The 21,659-nt window shown below is 41.5% G+C and overlaps 4 protein-coding genes and 2 pseudogenes across 4 annotated transcripts; 2 read left to right on the top strand and 4 right to left on the bottom strand.

Annotated features, from left to right (window-relative positions):
* Positions 1-362: 362 nt before the first annotated feature.
* Positions 363-1,052, bottom strand: LOC123999074 (annotated as a pseudogene).
* A 3,349-nt stretch (positions 1,053-4,401) lies between these two features.
* LOC123999224 (hemoglobin embryonic subunit alpha-like) lies at positions 4,402-5,134 on the top strand. The gene is made up of 3 exons (XM_046304776.1): positions 4,402-4,496; positions 4,601-4,808; positions 5,006-5,134. Exons 1-3 carry the CDS (start codon positions 4,402-4,404, stop codon positions 5,132-5,134), a joined length of 432 nt encoding a protein of 143 aa, XP_046160732.1.
* A 2,123-nt stretch (positions 5,135-7,257) lies between these two features.
* Positions 7,258-8,041, bottom strand: LOC123999219 (hemoglobin subunit beta-like). The gene is made up of 3 exons (XM_046304770.1): positions 7,909-8,041; positions 7,577-7,799; positions 7,258-7,489 (listed from the first exon to the last, which is right to left on the bottom strand). Exons 1-3 carry the CDS (start codon positions 7,998-8,000, stop codon positions 7,361-7,363), a joined length of 444 nt encoding a protein of 147 aa, XP_046160726.1. The 5' UTR covers positions 8,001-8,041; the 3' UTR covers positions 7,258-7,360.
* Positions 8,042-9,367: 1,326 nt separating this feature from the next.
* LOC123999225 lies at positions 9,368-10,180 on the bottom strand (annotated as a pseudogene).
* Positions 10,181-16,985: 6,805 nt separating this feature from the next.
* Positions 16,986-17,803, bottom strand: LOC123999223 (hemoglobin subunit beta-like). The gene is made up of 3 exons (XM_046304775.1): positions 17,712-17,803; positions 17,254-17,476; positions 16,986-17,114 (listed from the first exon to the last, which is right to left on the bottom strand). Exons 1-3 carry the CDS (start codon positions 17,801-17,803, stop codon positions 16,986-16,988), a joined length of 444 nt encoding a protein of 147 aa, XP_046160731.1.
* Positions 17,804-18,973: 1,170 nt separating this feature from the next.
* On the top strand, positions 18,974-19,915 carry LOC123999220 (hemoglobin subunit alpha-2-like). The gene is made up of 3 exons (XM_046304771.1): positions 18,974-19,187; positions 19,297-19,504; positions 19,691-19,915. Exons 1-3 carry the CDS (start codon positions 19,093-19,095, stop codon positions 19,817-19,819), a joined length of 432 nt encoding a protein of 143 aa, XP_046160727.1. The 5' UTR covers positions 18,974-19,092; the 3' UTR covers positions 19,820-19,915.
* Positions 19,916-21,659: the final 1,744 nt, after the last annotated feature.

Below are 21,659 nucleotides of genomic sequence, written 5' to 3'. Positions count from 1 at the left end.
TTGATTTTCAATAGCAAGTTCGAGGAGGGCTATTTGATTCATCTATGGGCTACTGCCGGTTTTTGTACCTAGAGTTCCTCGTTACCCCTTTAATATTTTTAGACTACCTACGAAACCTTTACTGCAAACTTCTTAGAGGACTGCTCATATGGACATGCGGCAATGTTTTGCATTGTCTCAGTTGTCTATATGAATACGTTTTTGCATTTCGTCAAGATTTCGAGAAATAGTTATTTCAGCAACGTATTTCAAATAGCAACGTATTTCATCATATCAAGTCTAGACGCTACAACACGACTCATTAAAAAGCAAAGCAACGACCAGATAACATGGTTATGTGCGTTTGAACATTTATGCATAATTTAGAACAAGACAGAGCATTGAGCACATGCTGCCATATGTCTGGTCTGATGATGCCCCACAATTAATCTGTACTTTTCGGCCAGAGCCAGGGCCAGTGCGGCCAGGAACTTGTCCACGGACACATGAACCTCTGGGGTGAAGTCAGCGGGGAACAAAATGGCCAGTACCACCAATATGTTGTGGGACAGGATCTACAAGAGGAAATACATGGAAATAAGTTCGTATGCATCTTTAATGTAGGGTATTTTAGCATACGTTGTCTATTCTACTGTAAAACGTAGCCTACTGAAATGTAAATACATATTATACTGTACTCACCTTGAAGTTGGCTGGATCTATACACAGCTGGAAGGCGTGCAGCTCGCTGAGGGCGAGGAGACCTGCCTTGAGGTCGTCGATCTTGATAGTTACCATGCTTCCTGACCGGGGCAGAACCGGGGCTCAGGTCCGGCCAGTGGGAGAAGTATGTCTTGGTCTGGGGGTACACCACCAGCATTCTGCACGGGTGGAAAAATACATGTCGAGATTTAAGACTAGCTGACACCAAATTGTATATTCTAAAACAACAATATAGCATTTGGATAATTCCATTACCTAGAAAGAGCATCGCATCCGACGTCCTGAGCCTTGCCGGACACCTTAGCCCAGAAGGCCCTGACCACGGCCTTGTCCTTAGCGGTGAGTCTCATTGTCGTCTTTAGAGAGGATACTGAAGTAAAAGTTCAGCGATGAGCTGTTACAAACGAACGTTTTTATATTAAACAAGCTATATGGCAGACCCCAGACCCACCTCCAAGATACGTGCCAATTTGAACGTATTCCATTTTTTGTTGAAATTGGAGTATTGCCAATTTTCTTAGATAAGAAGTTGAAAATGACTCGTTTTTAAACGTAAGATTTAACATGTTCAAGACACGTACACATTGAGATGTACGGGGATGGGCCTCGCTTCCCAGGTGCGATGTTATTTCAGCATTACGATGATCCTACCAGATGAATTCCTTATTTACGAGCCAACTTTATAAGAGTTTGTTGTTTCCCAAACAAGCACATAAAGAGAATGTTCGCGAAGTGCGTCGATACTGATATAATCCAAAGAAAAGCAGCGCTGCTCTATGATCAGCTTTCTCTCACCTTATAAGAATTATTCCACAAGAATACTGACGACGGATCAGCACCTAGAGAGAAATTGCGACCTATGGCTGCGAGTAGGCTATTGGGGCGGATTATTAGCCTAGGGTTAGGCTTTCCCAATAATAATGCACTAAATTACATATTGGATCTCCATTGCTCACATGTTGTCACACATCATGAAACACATTGAGACAAAAATGACCTAGTTGCAAAATATAACTCAATTAACTGAACATGAAATGGATTTCAATATGATTTAAATAGCCTACATAGGCCCATGTAGCATATGTACCTTTCAATGCAGTCATCTCGGTTTTATCCTTCACTTGTTTGTAACAATTGCAAATACTTTGGCAACTTTTAATTTTTTGTCGACTTCGTTCTGTGGTTATCGGCAGTCACAGTCAGACAGATAGCCTACACATATTGATTATATGTTTAGCGGAGATTTGTAAATAAAGTGACCGGGATGTGCAAAAAATGTTTAATTTGTTATATGACTTATTTATTTGATGCATAATTATCGTAAACAAATGGTAATAATTTGAGTAATCATTTTGTATGATTTTATAAGAGCGAGACTGATTTAGATTCACTAAAGTGAATACATTGATTTCTAATCCTGACCCCGCAATTAATTAATATCCAAAAAATGATTTACTTATCAGTTAATACCATGTTGCCCAATACATTCAACGCTTGGAGATGGTTGTTGCCAAGAAAAGGGTGTTTCTAATCAGAACAAGGCAACCAATTGGAGCTTTTAGGGTGGAACTAATTCAGTATGGCAAGATAAAACGTGAGCCCATACTTCACTGATAAACACACCTTTAGCTCGGTCCCTTTCAAAAAAGTTAACTTCTTTCGTTCTCCCACATTCTTGCTGTCTACCACATTTTGCAGTGACTGGTGGTAAGTCTTTGTTATAGTAATTCACAAAGCTAGCACTGAAAAATAGAAAACTACTGTTATCTACAGGCTGTATCACATCCGGCCGAGATTAGGTGTCCTATAGGGCGGCGCACAATTGGCCCAGCATCGTCTGGGTTTAGCCGGGGTAGGTCGTGATTGTAAATACGAATTTGTTCTTAACTGACTTGTCTAATTTAATAAACCTTTTTTTTAAAACGTCTTGATGGTGCTTTTATAAGATACTAACAAGAGACATATATTGCTGGTGTGAAACTTTTCCATAAGTCGACCTCAGTTGCCGTTCAGGCATTTGGCAGAACTATGACTATATGGTGTTGGTCGATAAGACCAGCTGGACTCCGTACCCGCCAGCCTGACCCTTCTGCCTGCCCTGACATCGAGCCTGTCTGCCACTCTTTACCTCTTGGACTCTTGGGTTTTGACCATTCTTTTGCCTACTCCTTTTGGATATAAATAAACTACAAAGACTCCAACCATCTGCCTCCTGTGTCTGCATCTGGGTCTCGCCTTGTGCCCTTATAACAAGCTTTTTACTGGTACTGCAGCTGAACGTTGGAATTCAAAATGGGTTTGAAGAGCAACGTAACTGCACTATTTAAACAAGACGACCCAATAGGACTTTAACATTATTATAACATCATTACAACACATTAAGAAGTGTGTTGCGTTATCATTAAGCATGGTGCTGGATCCATCCTATAAGTAGACCTATAATGATTTTTTTTTTTTTTTTAATCTTACTAGTTGCATTTGGTGACGAAATAGGCTAATCGCGTTATGCTATGGGATAGGAAACAAAAAGGTTAAAACAAATTGTGAACATGATAATCATTGGCTCAACTTTCCTCGTTATCTCTCTGGTCGAGAGAAGTGGAGGTGCGGAGGTTAGAGTAGCCTTCACAGTAGTTTCACCAGCGCCACCCTTTGAAAAGCAAGTGAGATATACTTCAATTATACACGTATCAAGCAAGGTGTATTATCTTACCCAATCAATCAATATTCTTCTTGACAAAACGTATTACTCCGATTTTGTCCACGCACCTAACAAATGGCGACATGCCCTTTATAAGCTGCTACTACGACATCAGGATAGATATTGGTGAACAAAGCCTATGCCGGATATACCCTCATGCAAGGCACAACATATGCATTTACCTATTTTTAGGGAAATCTGAGTGACATCGCACGACGTGGTAAGGACTATAGATATTCAGCAGCATGTGACTTGAACGACAGACCTGGCCTAACCGTAACTACTGACCTACTGAGAAAATGTCAATCAACCTTCAACACACCTTACCGGAAGGGGTGAACAAAAGTGTTGCCTTGCTGTTGCAGAGATAAGAAAGCAATCTTGGCACTCAACCTTTGCCAACGAGATGTCCATTATCATTTGTTTGGTACCACCCTTGACAAAACAGGGTCAGATGAATGAGAAGTACCTTCTGTACATTTTGGTCATTGGAGTAGGCCTATTTACTGAATGAATGAATGTATTATCCAATTAATTAATTAATTAATGATTACATAAACGAATTAATCAATGAAAGAGTCAATAAAACAAATGAACGCCTAAATAGCCAAAATAATAGCAATCAGAGATATTCCAAAGACCATTCCTTGTGCATAAAACGTCCAGCTTACAGTATTCATTATATTATAAGAAGTATAAAAGACATTGTTGCATCATGCATAATGTAGCCTTTAGATTCATGACAATTTGAAGCACATGACACTTACACATACTGTATATCCGTGCGTAAAGGGTAACATTTGTGATTGATCATAATGCAATAGCAATATATTGATGGTACATAACTGATGGCTATCACCAAACTCTACATTGTGTACATCCAATGACTTCCAGTTGAAGGTGGAGCTAAGCCAAAGAGATCTTTAGAGACCATATAAATACTCCCAGTGTCCACTCTTATGGCACCAGCAATATCTTGTGTCCTAGAAACCGCTAGAATGAGTCTCACAGCCAAGGACAAACAGATCGTGACAACCTTTTTTGGAAAGGTGTCTGGCAAAGCAGAGGACATCGGAAATGAGGCTCTCTCTAGGTAACGGCATCTTTATATATTGAACAGATTGTTCTGTAACAGAGTTATGCGGTGCATTTACGCACGTTAAATCATAATAAATAATCACATGTTTTTATTTCCAGGACCCTGGTGGTGTACCCCCAGACCAAGACCTACTTCTCCCACTGGACGGACCTGAGCCCCGGCTCTGCTCCCGTCAAGAAGCACGGTCTGACTGTTATGGGAGGCGTCCTGGAAGCGGTGACCAAGATCGACGACCTGGCCGGTGGTCTTCTGACCCTCAGCGAGCTTCACGCCTTCACGCTGCGTGTGGATCCCGCCAACTTCAAGGTGACTAAATAACTTACTGAATCAATAAAACGATACACCCTTTCTCAAAATATCACAGCGGCAACCGTGTCCAAATTTGAGTCCTATGTATGTATTTTGTGAAGGTTCCAATTGAATCTTCAGAAACATTATATTTTGCATATGGACTAGGCCTAAAACGCTTCATCATAATATCTCTATTCCCTCTACATCTACAGATCATCAACCACAACATCCTGGTGGTGCTGGCCATGCTGTTCCCTGACGACTTTACCCCTGAGGTGCACGTGTCTGTGGACAAGTTCCTCGCCAAGTTGGCCCTGGCGCTTTCCGAGAAGTATCGTTAAAAGGCGAGAAGATAAATCCTCTCGGTTTTCTGTGTTGATCATACATTTGCACATGTTGCATGATATGAATCATGGAATAAAAATACCGTCATCAACAACTGTTTATCTTGATCGTTTTTATTTAAAGGGAAAGCGGATTTTGCAATGTAAACAATTGCGTGGCGAAAACAGCCAGGCTTAGCATTATGCATCAATTAAACATGACACAAACAGAATAGGTTTGGAGAGCCCTGTTATAACATGCATCTTCCAATTGCAACGTCTGCTTATGCCCACACATGTTGTCTCAAGAACATTTTATATTTGTAATTCCCTCAAACACTGAGCTAGGAATACCTCATTTCAAAATAGGCCATCATCACTGTCAATCGTGGATGATAGTTATTACCGGCAAAACTGCGTCTTTATTCCAATAAAGGACAAACAGATCATGGAAATAGTCTATGTATTTTGATCTTGTTGGATGACTGTTTAGAGCAGATGCTGTTAACAGACCCAAAACCTTTCTTTCATTTTGTTTCAATCAAAGCATATATCCTGTTGAGTTTTGACGCATGATACTTTTAGTTTAGTTTTGTTTGTACTATTCAGCTTCAGCTAACCATTCTAAAATCTCATTACAAACGATGAGGTGTTTTTGGTGGAAGAGTAACATTAGCCTATAGACCTATTATGCTATGCTATTATATTTGGTTCTGTTATGTAAAATAATCATTAATCGTTATGTGATCATACGAGACATTGATTCAGCTTGGATCTAACTTTACTAAACGAGCACCATTGTGAGAAGTGATACTCTTCTATTTGTAATAATAATAATGCGAGATGAGTAAGACTATTAGGCTTAAGCAACAGATCTTGATGAGTGTTATTGTAAACGATTGGAGTGCCCTTCATGGTTCCAAAAGGACAGCGCTAAATCAACTTTGATTCGATTAGCTTGAACACATGGTTACAATATACCCTATTACAGAATAAAATAAAACATAGGGGTAAATAATCAATTCATATTATTTATTTGCAAAGATTGAATCAATAAATCAATTGATCAAATAGCGCACATAAATCATTACTACGTAGAATTAAAGGAAATTCGTTTTAAAACAGCCATAAAATCATGCTTTTGCTGTGGTGTCACGTTCTGACCATAGTTCTGTTCTTTTATTCTTTATTCTGTGCTTTGGTCCGATCCTTACTCCTCCTCAGACGAAGAGGAGGAAATCCATTACATTTGGTTTATTTATGCATCTCAATAAACTATGATCTAAATGCACTTCCAACTTGGCCCAATATACATTTCAATTTTCCCACCACGACATAGCCTACCAAGCTAGAACATTTAACCTTTATTTAACTCGGCAAGTCAGTTAATAACAAATTCTTATTTTACAATGACGGCCTACCCTGGCCAAACCCTCCCCTAACCCGGACGACGCTGGGCCAATTGTGCGTCACCCCATGCTCTGCGTCACCCCATGTCCTGGGTCTAAACCAATAGCCAACACAGGCTAAATATCTTAAGCAGGGCTACGGCAACTTCCAGGGAGGGTCAGGCACTAGGGCTTTGCGGTGGCCACTCTGGTTTGGGTGTCCTCGGCATTGCTGTGACCAAGTGTTCACAGATCGTTCTGGATTCCAATGCGTAATAGCAGGTCGGTGGAGTTTTATGAATATCAATGCAGACACAGTTAATTTCGTTTTTTTTCCATTTTATATACATTCTGATGCTCCATGACTCCAACCGGCCTCCCCAGCACACATGTAGCCTACAGTTCTTCATCATTAGCCAGAGAGAGGACAGGGAAGAAACCACAATTTACCTACCTCTCGGCTGCTGTAGCCTACATCATTAATAGGGTTGTCATTCTAACGCTATTTATGGAATTTACCCCTCGTGTATGTTATAATAGTTCATATGTGTGAAATGTATTTTAGGACAATTTTCGTGCTTTTGGTTGGACAGAGAATTGGGTGCTTTCGAACCAGCCTGGTTCCTCTCTAGGTTTCTTCCTAGGTTCTAGCCTTTCTAGGGAATTATTCCTAGCCACTGTGCTTCTACACCTGCTGGGTTTCTGTACTTTGAGATATCAGCACATAATGAAAGCGATAACAAATATATTTTCGATTTAGCACTTTATTTTCCCTTTAGAATCGATACATTTATGATACATGCAATGCAGGGCGCTGGATGTTGCTCTGTTTCTGTTGACGCAAGCAACGAACGCTCTAGTGGTACTGTCTGCCCAGGGAGCTCACCACGACGGCAAGGAACTTCTGGAAAGCACCCTGGACGTCAGCGGTGAAGTCAGCACCCATTCTTGCAGCAACGACAATAGTCAAGCAGTCAGCCAGCAGCTGCAAAATAAAACATAAAATTGCATTCTGGCACACTATTGAGAGTAGAATATGACCTTGTGAAGTATAAAAGTATAACTAATTTACCCGGAAGTTGTCGGGATCCACGCGCAATTTCTCGGAGTGCAGCACGCTCAGCTCTGCGTAGGTGGCCTTGATGTCATCCATGTTCTTGACAGCCCGGTCCAGTCCGCGCAGGACGGTCTTTCCGTGAGCGGCGACCATTGGGTTTCCCTGGATGGCAGCAGCGTTGTACAGGTTTCCAAAGTTACCGAAATACCTCTGGGTCCAGGGGTACACGACCAGACACCTGTAAGTGAATAATGGGATTATGAGTGACTGCATTAATCATATAATATGCACGAGGTCAAATGTAAATGTAGGCCTATTTTTAAGGAGGTATGACAAAGAGCAAAGACCTGGAAAGAGCCGCGGGGCCCACGTCATCGTAGTCCATCTTCTCGAAGATGCTCGGGATTGTTTTGCGCTCGAAGTCTGTCCACTGAACCATATTGACGTTTGTGATGTATCACTCAAGATGATATGTACTGTTCATGCTACTGAAGGGACAGCTTATATACGCGTTTGGTCTCCACACCAAAAGCAAACTATTGGTCTAGCTGTTTTGAGTGGGCTGGGTTAACAATGGTTGTAGAAATGCATTGCAGTACCACGCCAGCCCATTCATAGCCTACTGTAAATTACAACAACCGAAAGGAACAAATCACCAAGACAGGGACGATAGTTCTCATGTGCCTTTTATGCTCATTCATTAATTATCATCATTATTTATTACCAATTAATATTTGAAATTATTTAAGTGGCGTTGGTGGAAACATGGACAGTGTAATATCCCCGTGACTGCCGATGTATAGACAAATAATTAACACTTTGGTTTTCAGAAAGTCAAATTCAGAAAAAAGTTCTGCCAAAAGCCGATAAAGAAAATATGTTGCCTGCCTTTTATTTAATTTAATTTAGGCCTAATAAAACATTTTAGTGTTTTTTAAAATAATTTCCTTTTATTAATCTACATTTTTTTTGATGATAAAGCATGTTTTCATTCACAATACATTTTTTTACTATAGTATTTTATTGAATAATATGACTTAAAATTACGATATCAAGATGTGTGTGCCTATGTTTTTTCAAGCAAGTGCACGTTTGAGCAATTATTTAAATAATGATTGGTGTATGAAGTTGTATACTATTAGATGGTGCAAACTAACCTAATAAATGACCTATTGTAGTCATCTCTGTAAAAGCTGGGCCATTCTCATGTAAAGTTTGGGTGAGAAATCTGATCCAAGACCAGTGCTTCTGGCTTATTGATTATATAATAACCTGGTCTAAATACTGGTAATGCAGGTCTCCAGAAGACAAACAGTAATGACTTATATCATATAAGGATGTAAGGTCATATCATGTATTTTATTTTATTTTTATTTCACTTTTATTTAACCAGGTAGGCCAGTGGAGAACAAGTTCTCATTTACAACTGCGACCTGGCCAAGATAAAGCATAGCAGTGTGAACAGACAACAACACAGAGTTACACATGGAGTAAACAAAACATACAATCAATAATACAGTAGAACAAAACAAAGAAAAAACCCAATGTGGACCCACAGTGGAGTAGTTTTCAACTTTGTGGATAGTGGATATATTTGTGTAATTATTTAAATCATCAATAATTATATCAATAGTCTAGGTCTATCAATTAAATAAATAAGTAACTAAACATTAAAACACATATAGCCTACGATTAATCACCAAGGACAACAACGTTTCAGATTCGATCCGTAGGATTCATTTATTGCAACTTTTCATTTCAATTTGTACCCTACAAAGATTGTAAAGTGGAAATCTGTCTCATTGCTTAACCGTACTTCTCAGACAGAGCCAGGGCCAGCTGGGCCAGAAACGTGTCTGTGGCCACGTGCACCTCAGGGGTGAAATCGTCAGGGAACATCATGGCCAGCGTCACCAGCATGTTGTGGTTGAAGATCTGGGGATGTGAAGGGAGAGCAGAAACATTATTAGAAGCATATTTCACGAGTATGTTTCTGAAAATTGAAATCCATACACTGAGCTATTACAGTATTCAAACTTGGACGGTTTCTAATGGAAAAAAATCTACTAGTGAGAAAGAAAACAAGTGCATTTTTAACTATTTACTAACATTGAAGTAGACAGGATCCACTCTCAACATGAAGACGTGCAACTCGCTGAGTGTAAGAAGACCAGCAGTAAGGTCGTCAATCTTCCCAATGAAATCCAGCACGCCTCCCATAACTGTCCCACCGTGCTTCCTGACCGGGGCAGATCCGAGGCTCAGGTCCTTCCAGTGGGAGAAATATGTCTGGGTCTGGGGGTACACCAGCAGCGTCCTGGGAGGTTGAAAACATACGTCGGTTAAGCGTGGCATGTTTATCGTTGTACTATATGACCCCAATCTTTAACTTGATGTGCATGTGCGAGTTCCATTTTTACGCACGTGTATGGTAAGGAATTTTCAACCATTCACGAGTAGTTCAAATGTCTTAAATACTTGTATTGATCAATTACTTGTATTAATAATTCAATAATTGTAATTACCTGGAAAGCGCCTCGTTGGCAACATCCTCTGCCCTGCCGGCAACCTTGCCAAAAAGGCCTTGACAATTGCCTTGTCCTTAGCGGAGAGACTCATTGTTGCTTCGACTTCTTGACTTGTTGCCAACCAACTCAATAGAGCTCACTCTTTTGGGGCCCTTTTTGTGTATTGTCTGATCTGCCAAAGCACAATGCTGCTGCCCAGAAGCCACCTCCAAAAGAGACCCGTTGGTTATCTCTTATCATAGCGTGCCATCTTAGTTGTTTACAACTCATGGCACACAGCCAAGTATAGATTAAAAAAGTTATGGGCGTATGGCAAGGTTATTCAACCGTTATTTTCTTCTTTCTTTTAGTGGATTTGTTATTATTATTTTATTTAGAATGTTGTGAATATCGCTGGCAAAACAGAATAAACGGATGTTGAATGGCATACCGAGAGTAGAAAAGAGGAGCATATTTTTATTTTATTATGTCAACTTTATTTCTCAACTCCTAATATTGAGCCCAATAACACTCACTGGAGAAGTCGCTCTGGATAAGAGCGTCTGCTAAATGACTTAAATGTAATGTAAATGTAATCTGACCTATGCTTTGAAAAAGGACCTACTAATAGTCTAGTGCCGCAAGTGCTCCTGGCTGCTGTTAAGCTTTCTTGACTTGGACATTCCTTTGTTTATCCAAATGTTTGTTTAGCGAAAATGTGTTTGGAGTTTACACTTCCTCTTCCACCTATAACGGAGGAGGTCAACATAATTAAAAACAATCTACCAAATTAATATATATTCATTTTGAAATGTTGATTACTTCTCCTTGCCATTGACACTACATGACCAAAAGTATGTATCCACCTGCTCATCGAACACCTCATTCCCAAATCATGGGCATTAATATAGAGTTGGTCCCCCCTTTGCTGCAAGAACAGCCTCCACTCTTCTGGGAAGGCTTTCCACTTGATGTTGGAACATTGCTGTGGGGACTTGCTTCCATTCAGCAACAAGAGCATTAGTGAGGTCAGGCACTGATTTTGGCTATAAGGCCTGGCTCGTAGTCGGCATTCCAATTCATCCCAAAGGTGTTCAGTGAGGTTGTGGTCAGAGTTCTTCCACACACATCTCGACAAACCATTTCTGCATGGACCTCACTTTGTGCATGGGGGAAATGTCATGCTGAAACAGGAAAGGGTGTTCTCCAAACTGTTGCCCCAATGTTGGAAGCACAGAATTGTCTAGAAGGTATGTATGTTGTAGCGTTAAGATTTCCCTTCACTGGAACTAAGGGGCCTAGCCCAAACCATGAAAAACATCCCCAGACCCATTCCTCCTCCACCAATCTTTACAGTAGGCACTATGCAATCGGACAGGTAGCGTTTTCCTGGCATCTGCCAAACCCAAATTAGTCCGACGGACTGCCAGATGGTGAAGCGTGATTCATCACTCCAGAGAACGCGTTTCCTCTGCTCTGCTCCAGAGTTGGCAAGCTTTACACCACTCCAGCCGAAGCTTGGCATTGTTACATTTACATTTACATTTAAGTCATTTAGCAGACGCTCTTATCCAGAGCGACTTACAAATTGGTGCATTCACCTTATGACATCCAGTGGGACAGTCACTTAACAATAGTGCATCTAAAACTTAGGGGGTGGGGTGAGAGGGATTACTTATCCTATCCTAGGTATTCCTTAAAGAGGTGGGGTTTCAGGTGTCTCCGGAAGGTGGTGATTGACTCCGCTGTCCTGGCGTCGTGAGGGAGTTTGTTCCACCATTGGGGGGCCAGGGCAGCGAACAGTTTTGACTGGGCTGAGCGGGAGCTGTACTTCCTCAGTGGTAGGGAGGCGAGCAGGCCAGAGGTGGATGAACGCAGTGCCCTTGTTTGGGTGTAGGGCCTGATCAGAGCCTGGAGGTACTGAGGTGCCGTTCCCCTCACAGCTCCGTAGGCAAGCACCATGGTCTTGTAGCGGATGCGAGCTTCAACTGGAAGCCAGTGGAGAGAACGGAGGAGCGGGGTGACGTGAGAGAACTTGGGAAGGTTGAACACCAGACGGGCTGCGGCGTTCTGGATGAGTTGAAGGGGTTTAATGGCACAGGCAGGGAGCCCAGCCAACAGCGAGTTGCAGTAATCCAGACGGGAGATGACAAGTGCCTGGATTAGGACCTGCGCCGCTTCCTGTGTGAGGCAGGGTCGTACTCTGCGGATGTTGTAGAGCATGAACCTACAGGAACGGGCCACCGCCTTGATGTTGGTTGAGAACGACAGGGTGTTGTCCAGGATCACGCCAAGGTTCTTGGCGCTCTGGGAGGAGGACACAATGGAGTTGTCAACCGTGATGGCGAGATCATGGAATGGGCAGTCCTTCCCCGGGAGGAAGAGCAGCTCCGTCTTGCCGAGGTTCAGCTTGAGGTGGTGATCCGTCATCCACACTGATATGTCTGCCAGACATGCAGAGATGCGATTCGCCACCTGGTCATCAGAAGGGGGAAAGGAGAAGATTAATTGTGTGTCGTCTGCATAGCAATGATAAGAGAGACCATGTGAGGTTATGACAGAGCCAAGTGACTTGGTGTATAGCGAGAATAGGAGAGGGCCAAGAACAGAGCCCTGGGGGACACCAGTGGTGAGAGCGCGTGGTGAGGAGACAGATTCTCGCCACGCCACCTGGTAGGAGCGACCTGTCAGGTAGGATGCAATCCAAGCGTGGGCCGCGCCGGAGATGCCCAACTCGGAGAGGGTGGAGAGGAGGATCTGATGGTTCACAGTATCGAAGGCAGCCGATAGATCTAGAAGGATGAGAGCAGAGGAGAGAGAGTTAGCTTTAGCAGTGCGGAGCGCCTCCGTGATACAGAGGAGAGCAGTCTCAGTTGAATGACTAGTCTTGAAACCTGACTGATTTGGATCAAGAAGGTCATTCAGAGAGAGATAGCGGGAGAGCTGGCCAAGGACGGCACGTTCAAGAGTTTTGGAGAGAAAAGAAAGAAGGGATACTGGTCTGTAATTGTTGACATCAGAGGGATCAAGTGTAGGTTTTTTCAGAAGGGGTGCAACTCTCGCTCTCTTGAAGACGGAAGGGACGTAGCCAGCGGTCAGGGATGAGTTGATGAGCGAGGTGAGGTAAGGGAGAAGGTCTCCGGAAATGGTCTGGAGAAGAGAGGAGGGGATAGGGTCAAGCGGGCAGGTTGTTGGGCGGCCGGCCGTCACAAGACGCGAGATTTCATCTGGAGAGAGAGGGGAGAAAGAGGTCAGAGCACAGGGTAGGGCAGTGTGAGCAGAACCAGCGGTGTCGTTTGACTTAGCAAACGAGGATCGGATGTCGTCGACCTTCTTTTCAAAATGGTTGACGAAGTCATCTGCAGAGAGGGAGGAGGGGGGGGGGCGGAGGATTCAGGAGGGAGGAGAAGGTGGCAAAGAGCTTCCTAGGGTTAGAGGCAGATGCTTGGAATTTAGCGTGGTAGAAAGTGGCTTTAGCAGCAGAGACAGAGGAGGAAAATGTAGAGAGGAGGGAGTGAAAGGATGCCAGGTCCGCAGGGAGGCGAGTTTTCCTCCATTTCCGCTCGGCTGCCCGGAGCCCTGTTCTGTGAGCTCGCAATGAGTCATCGAGCCACGGAGCGGGAGGGGAGGACCGAGCCGGCATTGTGCATGGTGATCTTAGGCTTGTGTGCGGCTGCTCGACAATGGACATCCATTTCATGAAGCTCCTGACGAATAGTTATTGTGCTGACGTTGCTTCCAGAGGCAGTTTGGAATTCCAGAGTGAGTGTTGCAACCAAGGACAGAAGATTTTTACGCTCTACGTGCTTCAGCACTCGGCGGACCCATTCTGTGAGCTTGTGTGGCCTACCACTTTGCGGCTGAGCCATTGTTGCTCCTAGACTTTTCCACTTCACAATAACAGCACTAACAGTTGACCAGGGCAGCTTTAGCAGAGCAGAAATTTGACAAACTGACTTGTTGGAAAGGTGGCATCCTATGACTGTGCCACTTTGAAAGTCACTGAGCTCTTCAGTAAGGCCATTCTACTGCCAATGTTTGTCTATAGAGATTGCATGGCTGTGTGCTCGATTTCAAACACCTGTCAGCAACGGGTGTGGCTGAAATAGCTGAACCCATTCATTTGAAGGGATGTCCACATACTTTTGTCCATGTAGTGTACTTTTGTATATACAGTATAGTGTATCATTCACCTGATCATAAGAGAAGATGTGGATTTTTTCCCCGCTAACTTCCTATGGGGGTCCTTGGGCCGCCGGTTTGACAGGGCAAGACAATTTTGAAGACCCCTGGCCCCTGGAGATGTGGATATTCAACGACAATGAGTGAACTCCCATTCTCAACAGAATGAAAACAGCAGTCCACAAAACTTTAGAGCTGGACAGTAGGGTCAAAGCCTGTGTCACAATTTAAGCTTATACTTTGTCAACATTTGGCCATAACACGACAACACAAGGATTCTCTTTAGACTGTGAAAATGTTGTGCTGAAAGGACAGCTCCGCTACTCGGTCAGGATGAAGCATAGAGACAGCGATGGTCAGGATGAACTTGGTGGTGCTGAAGAACAGCTCCAACATTTAGAGAAATCGTACTGATGATGAGGGCACACTTTGTCTCAGCAGCTACCAAACATTAGCCACTGTAATAGTTTTTGTAGTTTCATCCTAATAACTATATTTATATGAATTCATTGAATGAAATTGCTTAATTTATATTACGTATCTTATAATATAATTTGTATTTTCCAGGTGTCTTATTGTATATCCATGGACTCAGAGGTACTTTGGAACCTTTGGAGACTTAAACAGTGCAGCGGCTATCATGGGCAATAAAACAGTTGCCAGGCATGGCATCACTGTGCTGAATGACGTCGAGCGAGCTGTGTAGAATATGGACTACATCAAGAACACCGGCACTCATTGATTTACATCCAAGAGGATTAATCCAACTTAAAATTCCCTGTCTTATGTCAGTTAGGATCACCACTTAATTTTAAGAAATTTTAATGTTAGAATAATAGTAGAGAGAATTAGTTATTTCAGCATTAATTTATTTCATCACATTCCCAGTGGGTCAGAAGTTTACATACTGTACATTAAATTAGTATTTGGTAGCATTGTTTTTAAATTGTTAAACTTGGGTCAAACGTTTTGGGTAGCCTTCCACAAGCTTCCCACAATAAGTTGGGTGAATTTTGGCCCATTACTCCAGACAGTGCAGGTGTAACTGAATGAGGTTTGTAAGGCCTCCTTGCTCGCACATGCTTTTTCAGTTCTGCCTACACATTTTCTATAAGATTGAGGTCAGGGCTTTGTGATGGCCACTCCAATACGTTGACTTTGTTGTCCTTAAGCCATGTTGCCACAACTTTGGAAGTATACTTGGGGGTCATTGTACATTTGGAAGACCCATTTGTGACCAAGCTTTAACTTCCTGACGGATGTCTTGAGATGTTGCTTCAATATATCCACATAATATTCCTCTATTCCATCTATTTTGTGAAGTGCACCAGTCCCTCCTGCAGCAAAGCACCCCCACAACATGATGCTGCCACCCCCTTGCTTCACGGTTGGGATGGTGTTCTTTGGCTTGCAAGCCTCCCCCTTTTTCCTCCAAACATAACAATGGTCATTATGGCCAAACAGTTCTATTTTTGTTACATCAGACCAGAGGACACTTCTCCAAAAAGTACAATCTTTGTCCCCATGTGCAGTTGCAAACTGTAGTCTGGCTTTTTTATGGCGGTTTTGGAGCAGTGGCTTCTTCCTTACTGAGTGCGCCTCCACAGTCCAGTACGTTCTGTGCCTCCTCCTCGCACTCACCCTGAGGTGCGTGTCATCAGCCCGGTGCCACCTGTACCGGTCCCACACATCAGATCTTCCACTTTACAATCTTGGAAATTGCTCCCAAGAATGAACCAGACTTGTAGAGGTCTACATTTTTTTTCTGAGGTCTTGGCTGATTTCTTTCGATTTCCCTATGATGTGAAGCAAAGAGGCACTGAGTTTGAAGGTAGGCCTTGAAATCCATACACAGGTACACATCCAATTGACTCAAATTATGTCAATTAGCCTATCAGAAGCTTCTAAAGCCATAACATAATTTTCTGGAATTTTCCAAGCTGTTTAAAGGCACAGTCAACTTAGTGTATGTAAACTTCTGACCCACTGGAATTGTGATACAGTGAACTAATCTGTCTGTAAACAATTGTTGGAAAAAATGACTTGTGTCATGCACAAAGTAGATGTCCAACCGACTTGCCAAAACTATAGTTTGTTAACAAGATATTTGTGGAGTGGTTGAAAAACGAGTTTTAATGACTCCAACATAAGTGTATGTAATCTTCCGACTTCAACTGTAGCAACTAGGGAGTCTAGGTTTAAACTCTCCATCACTCAACAATTTCTTGCCACACAAATACATGAACCTAACATTGAATACCAGATCTGTTATGAGAAGTTTACTTGAACTTTTGAGTTAGATGATTGTGTGTTGAATCAGGAATGAATCATTGCAGTCCTGATATCATTTATATATATTATTTAAACGCATTGTATTAATTCAAGCACCATTAAACACAAGGTTGTATTTATTAGTTGCATTGGTTAGTTCATGCACAGCTAATGTAACATGTCAGTGTGGTTAATTGTCAAATATTTTAGTTATTTGCTAAATATTTGTATATCGCACATTATCAATATCTGATTAACAAGGTTGAAATATTTATACACTTAGTTCATAATGCATATGTGCCACCATATTGATGTTCATGCAAGAAAATAAGGCACAGATTAAACAAATATTAATTTGTGGAAGATTTTATTTGCTTTTAGTAGAAGGAACAACATGTGCCTCTAAACAAATGATCAGCGCTTGTTGGTCCTCTGGTGGTCGTCCGTCTCGGAGTGGAGGGGCTCTAGTGGTACTGTCTACCCAGGGAGCTCACAACGACGGCCAGGAACTTCTGGAAAGCGCCCTGGACATCAGCGGTGAAGTCAGCACCCATTCTCGCAGCAACGACAATAGTAAGGCAGTCAGCCAGCAGCTGCAAAAGAAAGGAGCAAATGGACAAGTAAGAAAACGCATTCTGCCACACCATTGTAAGAAAACGCATTCTGCCACACCATCTATGCCACACCATAGATAGGCAAGTACATTGTGTGAAGTAGAACATTTCAATTTACCCGGAAGTTGTCTGGATCCACGCGCAGTTTCTCGGAGTGCAGCACGCTCAACTCTGCGTAGGTGGCCTTGATGTCATCCATGTTCTTGACAGCCCGGTCCAGTCCACGCAGGACCGTCTTTCCGTGAGCGGCGACCATTGGGTTTCCCTGGATGGCAGCGGCGTTGTACAGGTTTCCGAAGTTACCGAAATACCTCTGGGTCCAGGGGTACACAACCAGACACCTGTAGAAATAATAAACCGTTAAGAATGACACAAACATGATATCTGCATACACACATATCTTACGGAAATCAATTAATGTGTAATTTGGAGATGTCAATTACGCGTTAATTACATGCTTGTCTCAAATACGACTTCGTCTTGAAAATCATAATAACAAGCGCATAATAATATAATAACAGTATAATAACATGACTAATTCCAATAATTTGTAGACCACAGTTTTAAACGCACTACCTGGAAAGAGCCGCGGGCCCAACGTCATCGTAGTCCATCTTCTCGAAGACGCTCTGAATGGTTGCGCGCTCAAAGTCTGTCCACTGAACCATGTTGCTAGCTGTTGAAGTTTCTTTCGCAGAGGCTAACGAATCATATACACTTTGTCTTCGTTTGAGCAGCGTTTTTAAAAGGATCGGGACGCTCCTCCCTAAAGACAGCGATGGGTGGGGTCATGGTAAGGGGCTGTATAAGCCAAAAGTCACAGATTTTACTGAGATAATAATGTGAAGTTTTACTGTTTACCATATATGTTTAAAAGCCATTTGAAAAGAATACATTGTCCTAAAATCCATGAGGAAATCATCCATTTAAGTATTAGGTTACATACCAATTATTACATTATTAGAAATATTAACAAAAATAAGCCCCAAATAGTGTGGAAATATACCATTCTCAACACATGCAAATACATGTGTAATATGCCTACTATCTGAAGATATAGACCTATTGCACATTAATTACACTTGTTGGGGATTCAATTACTTTGAGAAACATTTTTCAACTATCTCTGTGTATGCATATAGTCAGATATTAGTACGATATAACTACGATATTAATATATTACTAAGATATATTAAATAGCCTACTAAGATATTACATAATTTTTATCCTTGTAATACATTTCTAAACAAATGAATTGATATTTCACCTCTATGTTCATTCTGCGCTAGTAAGGTCGAACCCATTTAATATTTATTTGTATAGTTGCACTATTCCAGTCTATTTGGGGGTAATGCATCTCTACTGTCAACTTCTCCATATTTCTGAATACAGGCTTCTATTTCTTACTTATGATGCAGGCAATTTAGCTAATGACAATACAATTAGACTTCTCTTTATTGGTTAAATATCATAAAGCCAGAGTGATAAATAAATAAATGAATATTGAGTTATTTTGTACTGAAATAAAATATGGGAAATGACCGACTCCCTTGTGAAAACTACCAGCATTAAAAAACCTCTCAACACATCTCTAATACTAAAAACTTCGTAGACTTCAATGACTGTCATAAACATGTATATATATATATATTTATCCATCTCTACCCTGTGTGTTTTATGTTTGATATTGTGTGCTGCTCAAAAGGTGCTAACAATGTCTTTGTACGTCTTGTATGGAGGATTGTACCAACTTGTGTTTTTGTCCAGTAAAATAAGCAAAGAATTGTAATAACTTGAGAGGGATTGTGCCTATTGAACATGAACAAAATACATGTTGTATCTTGTTTATCTTGGAGGTGGGTCTGCATTGGGTGGGGCTCGCGGCTAATATAAAAAGTCTTCGTTTGTAAGAGCTCATCACTGAACTTCGACTCCAGCATCGTCTTTAACTACAACCATGAGTCTCACCGCTAAGGACAAGAAAATGGTCAAGGCCTTCTGGGCCAAGGTGGCCGGCAAGGCTGAGGACATCGGCTGTGATGCTCTGTCTAGGTAATGGCTGTCGTGCTGCTAATCTTATAGCTGTTTTTGAAGTAAAAATGTAGACTGTTTGGTGTTAGTGTTCCATCTTTCGTGACATGTTTTTTTTCTTCCGGTGCAGGATGCTGGTTGTGTACCCCCAGACCAAGACCTACTTCTCCCACTGGAAGGACATGAGCCCCGGTTCTGCCCCAGTCAGGAAGCACGGTGGGATCATCATGAGAGGCATCAGTTTAGCCGTGGCCAGCATCGACGACATCAGCGCAGGTCTCCTCGCCCTCAGCGAGCTGCATGCATTCAAGCTGCGTGTCGATCCCGCCAACTTCAAGGTCAGGACAGTCACAGAATTATTTTAAATAATTTGTTTACCGTTGACACCAAATTAAAATGTATAGTTAAAATGCATTTAAAGTATATCGGGTACTCTTTACAGTAAAATGGACAACGTATATTATTAAATAAAATATCCTATTAAAACATGTAGCGTACTAATGTCCATTCCTTGCATCCTGTAGATCCTGTCCCACAACATCTTGGTGGTGCTGGCTATCTTGTTCCCCAATGATTTCAACCCCGAAGCTCATATGGCCATGGACAAGTTCCTGGCAGCGGTGGGCCGGGCTCTGTCTGAGAAGTACCGATAAGATGTGGACAGAAGGCATCAGACCAGACGGATTGCAGCATTGATCAGCACTGTGCTCAGCTCTGTATTGTTCTAAAGTATAATTAAATGTCAAAACGCACATAATTACGTTTTTTGGTCTTTACTTTGGTTTTTAATTCGTTGTTTTGTAGAGCACAGGACCTGATATGATTAAATAAGTTGCTGTTTGCAAGTCTGAAAGACATCGAAAGTCAAAAAGGTATTCATAAAGAAAATGGAAACTATATGCAAAACATTTCCACACAAAGCGGTGCTTAGAGAAGTTAGCAGTAAAAGTTTAGAAGTAAATAAATTAAATCAGAGAAGGGGAACAAAGTTGAAATAGTAGCCTACAGATCAATCAAATGGCTCGCTTAGAACTTGCTATTGATTAACAAGATTGAACAAACTATTTGACATAGGACCACATAAACAAAATGGAAAAAACGATTTGATATAACAAAGTAATATATATTAGATAATTAGGCTAATTAGGACTATGTATATATTATGAATGGATTGATAGTATTTATAAAATACAATTTCCTAAGGTCAAAGGTGCTGCTTCTGATGAATGTATTTTGTATTTTATAGGGTTCTTTTGACTAACTGATTTATTGCTATTAATAAACAAAAATGTATCTCATGTTGATCTGGATAAAGCTAGAATCCTTAGTTGAAACAATGACAAAGTAGTCATGGTCTGTTTTGGTAAAAAGCTGCGGGGTGGGCATAGAGAGATGTGACCACTCTCAAAATCGTAGACAGAGCTACGGATGCAAGGACTGACTATCCATGATCCCAAAATTATAGTTTTAACCATGTTTTGAGGCTATGCAGTGTCTGTTTACATGTCAATGGTTTACAAAAAGAGTCAAAGAGTAAAACAATCTTATATTTTGGGTTCTGATGGGGTACGACAGTTGAACTGAGCTCATGAGGTCTTTACAAGTTATATTATTTAAGAATAAATGGGCATATATTATTAATTCTCAAAATCGATGTACAGTTGAAGTCGGAAGTTTACATACACCTTAGCCAAATACATTTAAACTCAGTTTTTCACAATTCCTGACAAAGAGGATACTGCTGTTGCAAATAAATGACTAATGTTTCAATCGTTTCCTTCTCCCAGCTGCTGGGCGACTGCCTCACTGTTGATCTGGACTCCCAGATGAGGCGCGGCTTCACGCCAGACGTCCAAGCGGCCTGGCAGAAGTTCCTGACCGTGGTAATCTCTGCGCTAGGCAGACAGTACAACTAAAGACATGTTCTATATTGGAATACACATATATATTTTATTATAGAGGACATTTTGTATGAATAATAAAATATATTGTTGAGCACAGGTCCATGCTCTTCACTTCATTCTGTTTGAGGGGGCAGTAAAATAGGAGCCATTAGAAAATACGTAGAATGTATGCACACATGACTGTAAATCGCTTTGGATAAAAGCGTCTGCTAAATGGCATATATTATTATTATTATTATTATTATTAAAATGTAGCCAAGCCTACTTTACTTTGGCCTAAGTGAGGTTGAGAAACCTCTCTTTGACTCTGGGGTCACGAGAGAGGGTATATTTGGTCAACTATCACATGTAGCAACGAATTCTTATCAACGGAATGATCAATATATTCATCAGTATTATGTTATAGTAATTACATCAAAACGTTCCATGTTTTCTAATACACGTCTGTAGGAAAAGTAAGGTAGTCAATCATGTTGCCCAGGATAACTTTTATTTGCCTCGGGTAGGCGGAATTTGCATATACAGTATCAGTCAAAAGTTTGGACACACCTACACATTCAAGAGTTTTTCTATATTTTTACTATTTTCC

This window comes from Oncorhynchus gorbuscha, linkage group LG16 (genome assembly GCF_021184085.1).
Source record: "Oncorhynchus gorbuscha isolate QuinsamMale2020 ecotype Even-year linkage group LG16, OgorEven_v1.0, whole genome shotgun sequence".
NCBI lineage: Eukaryota > Metazoa > Chordata > Actinopteri > Salmoniformes > Salmonidae > Oncorhynchus > Oncorhynchus gorbuscha.
This window is presented reverse-complemented; position numbering and strand designations above follow the sequence as displayed.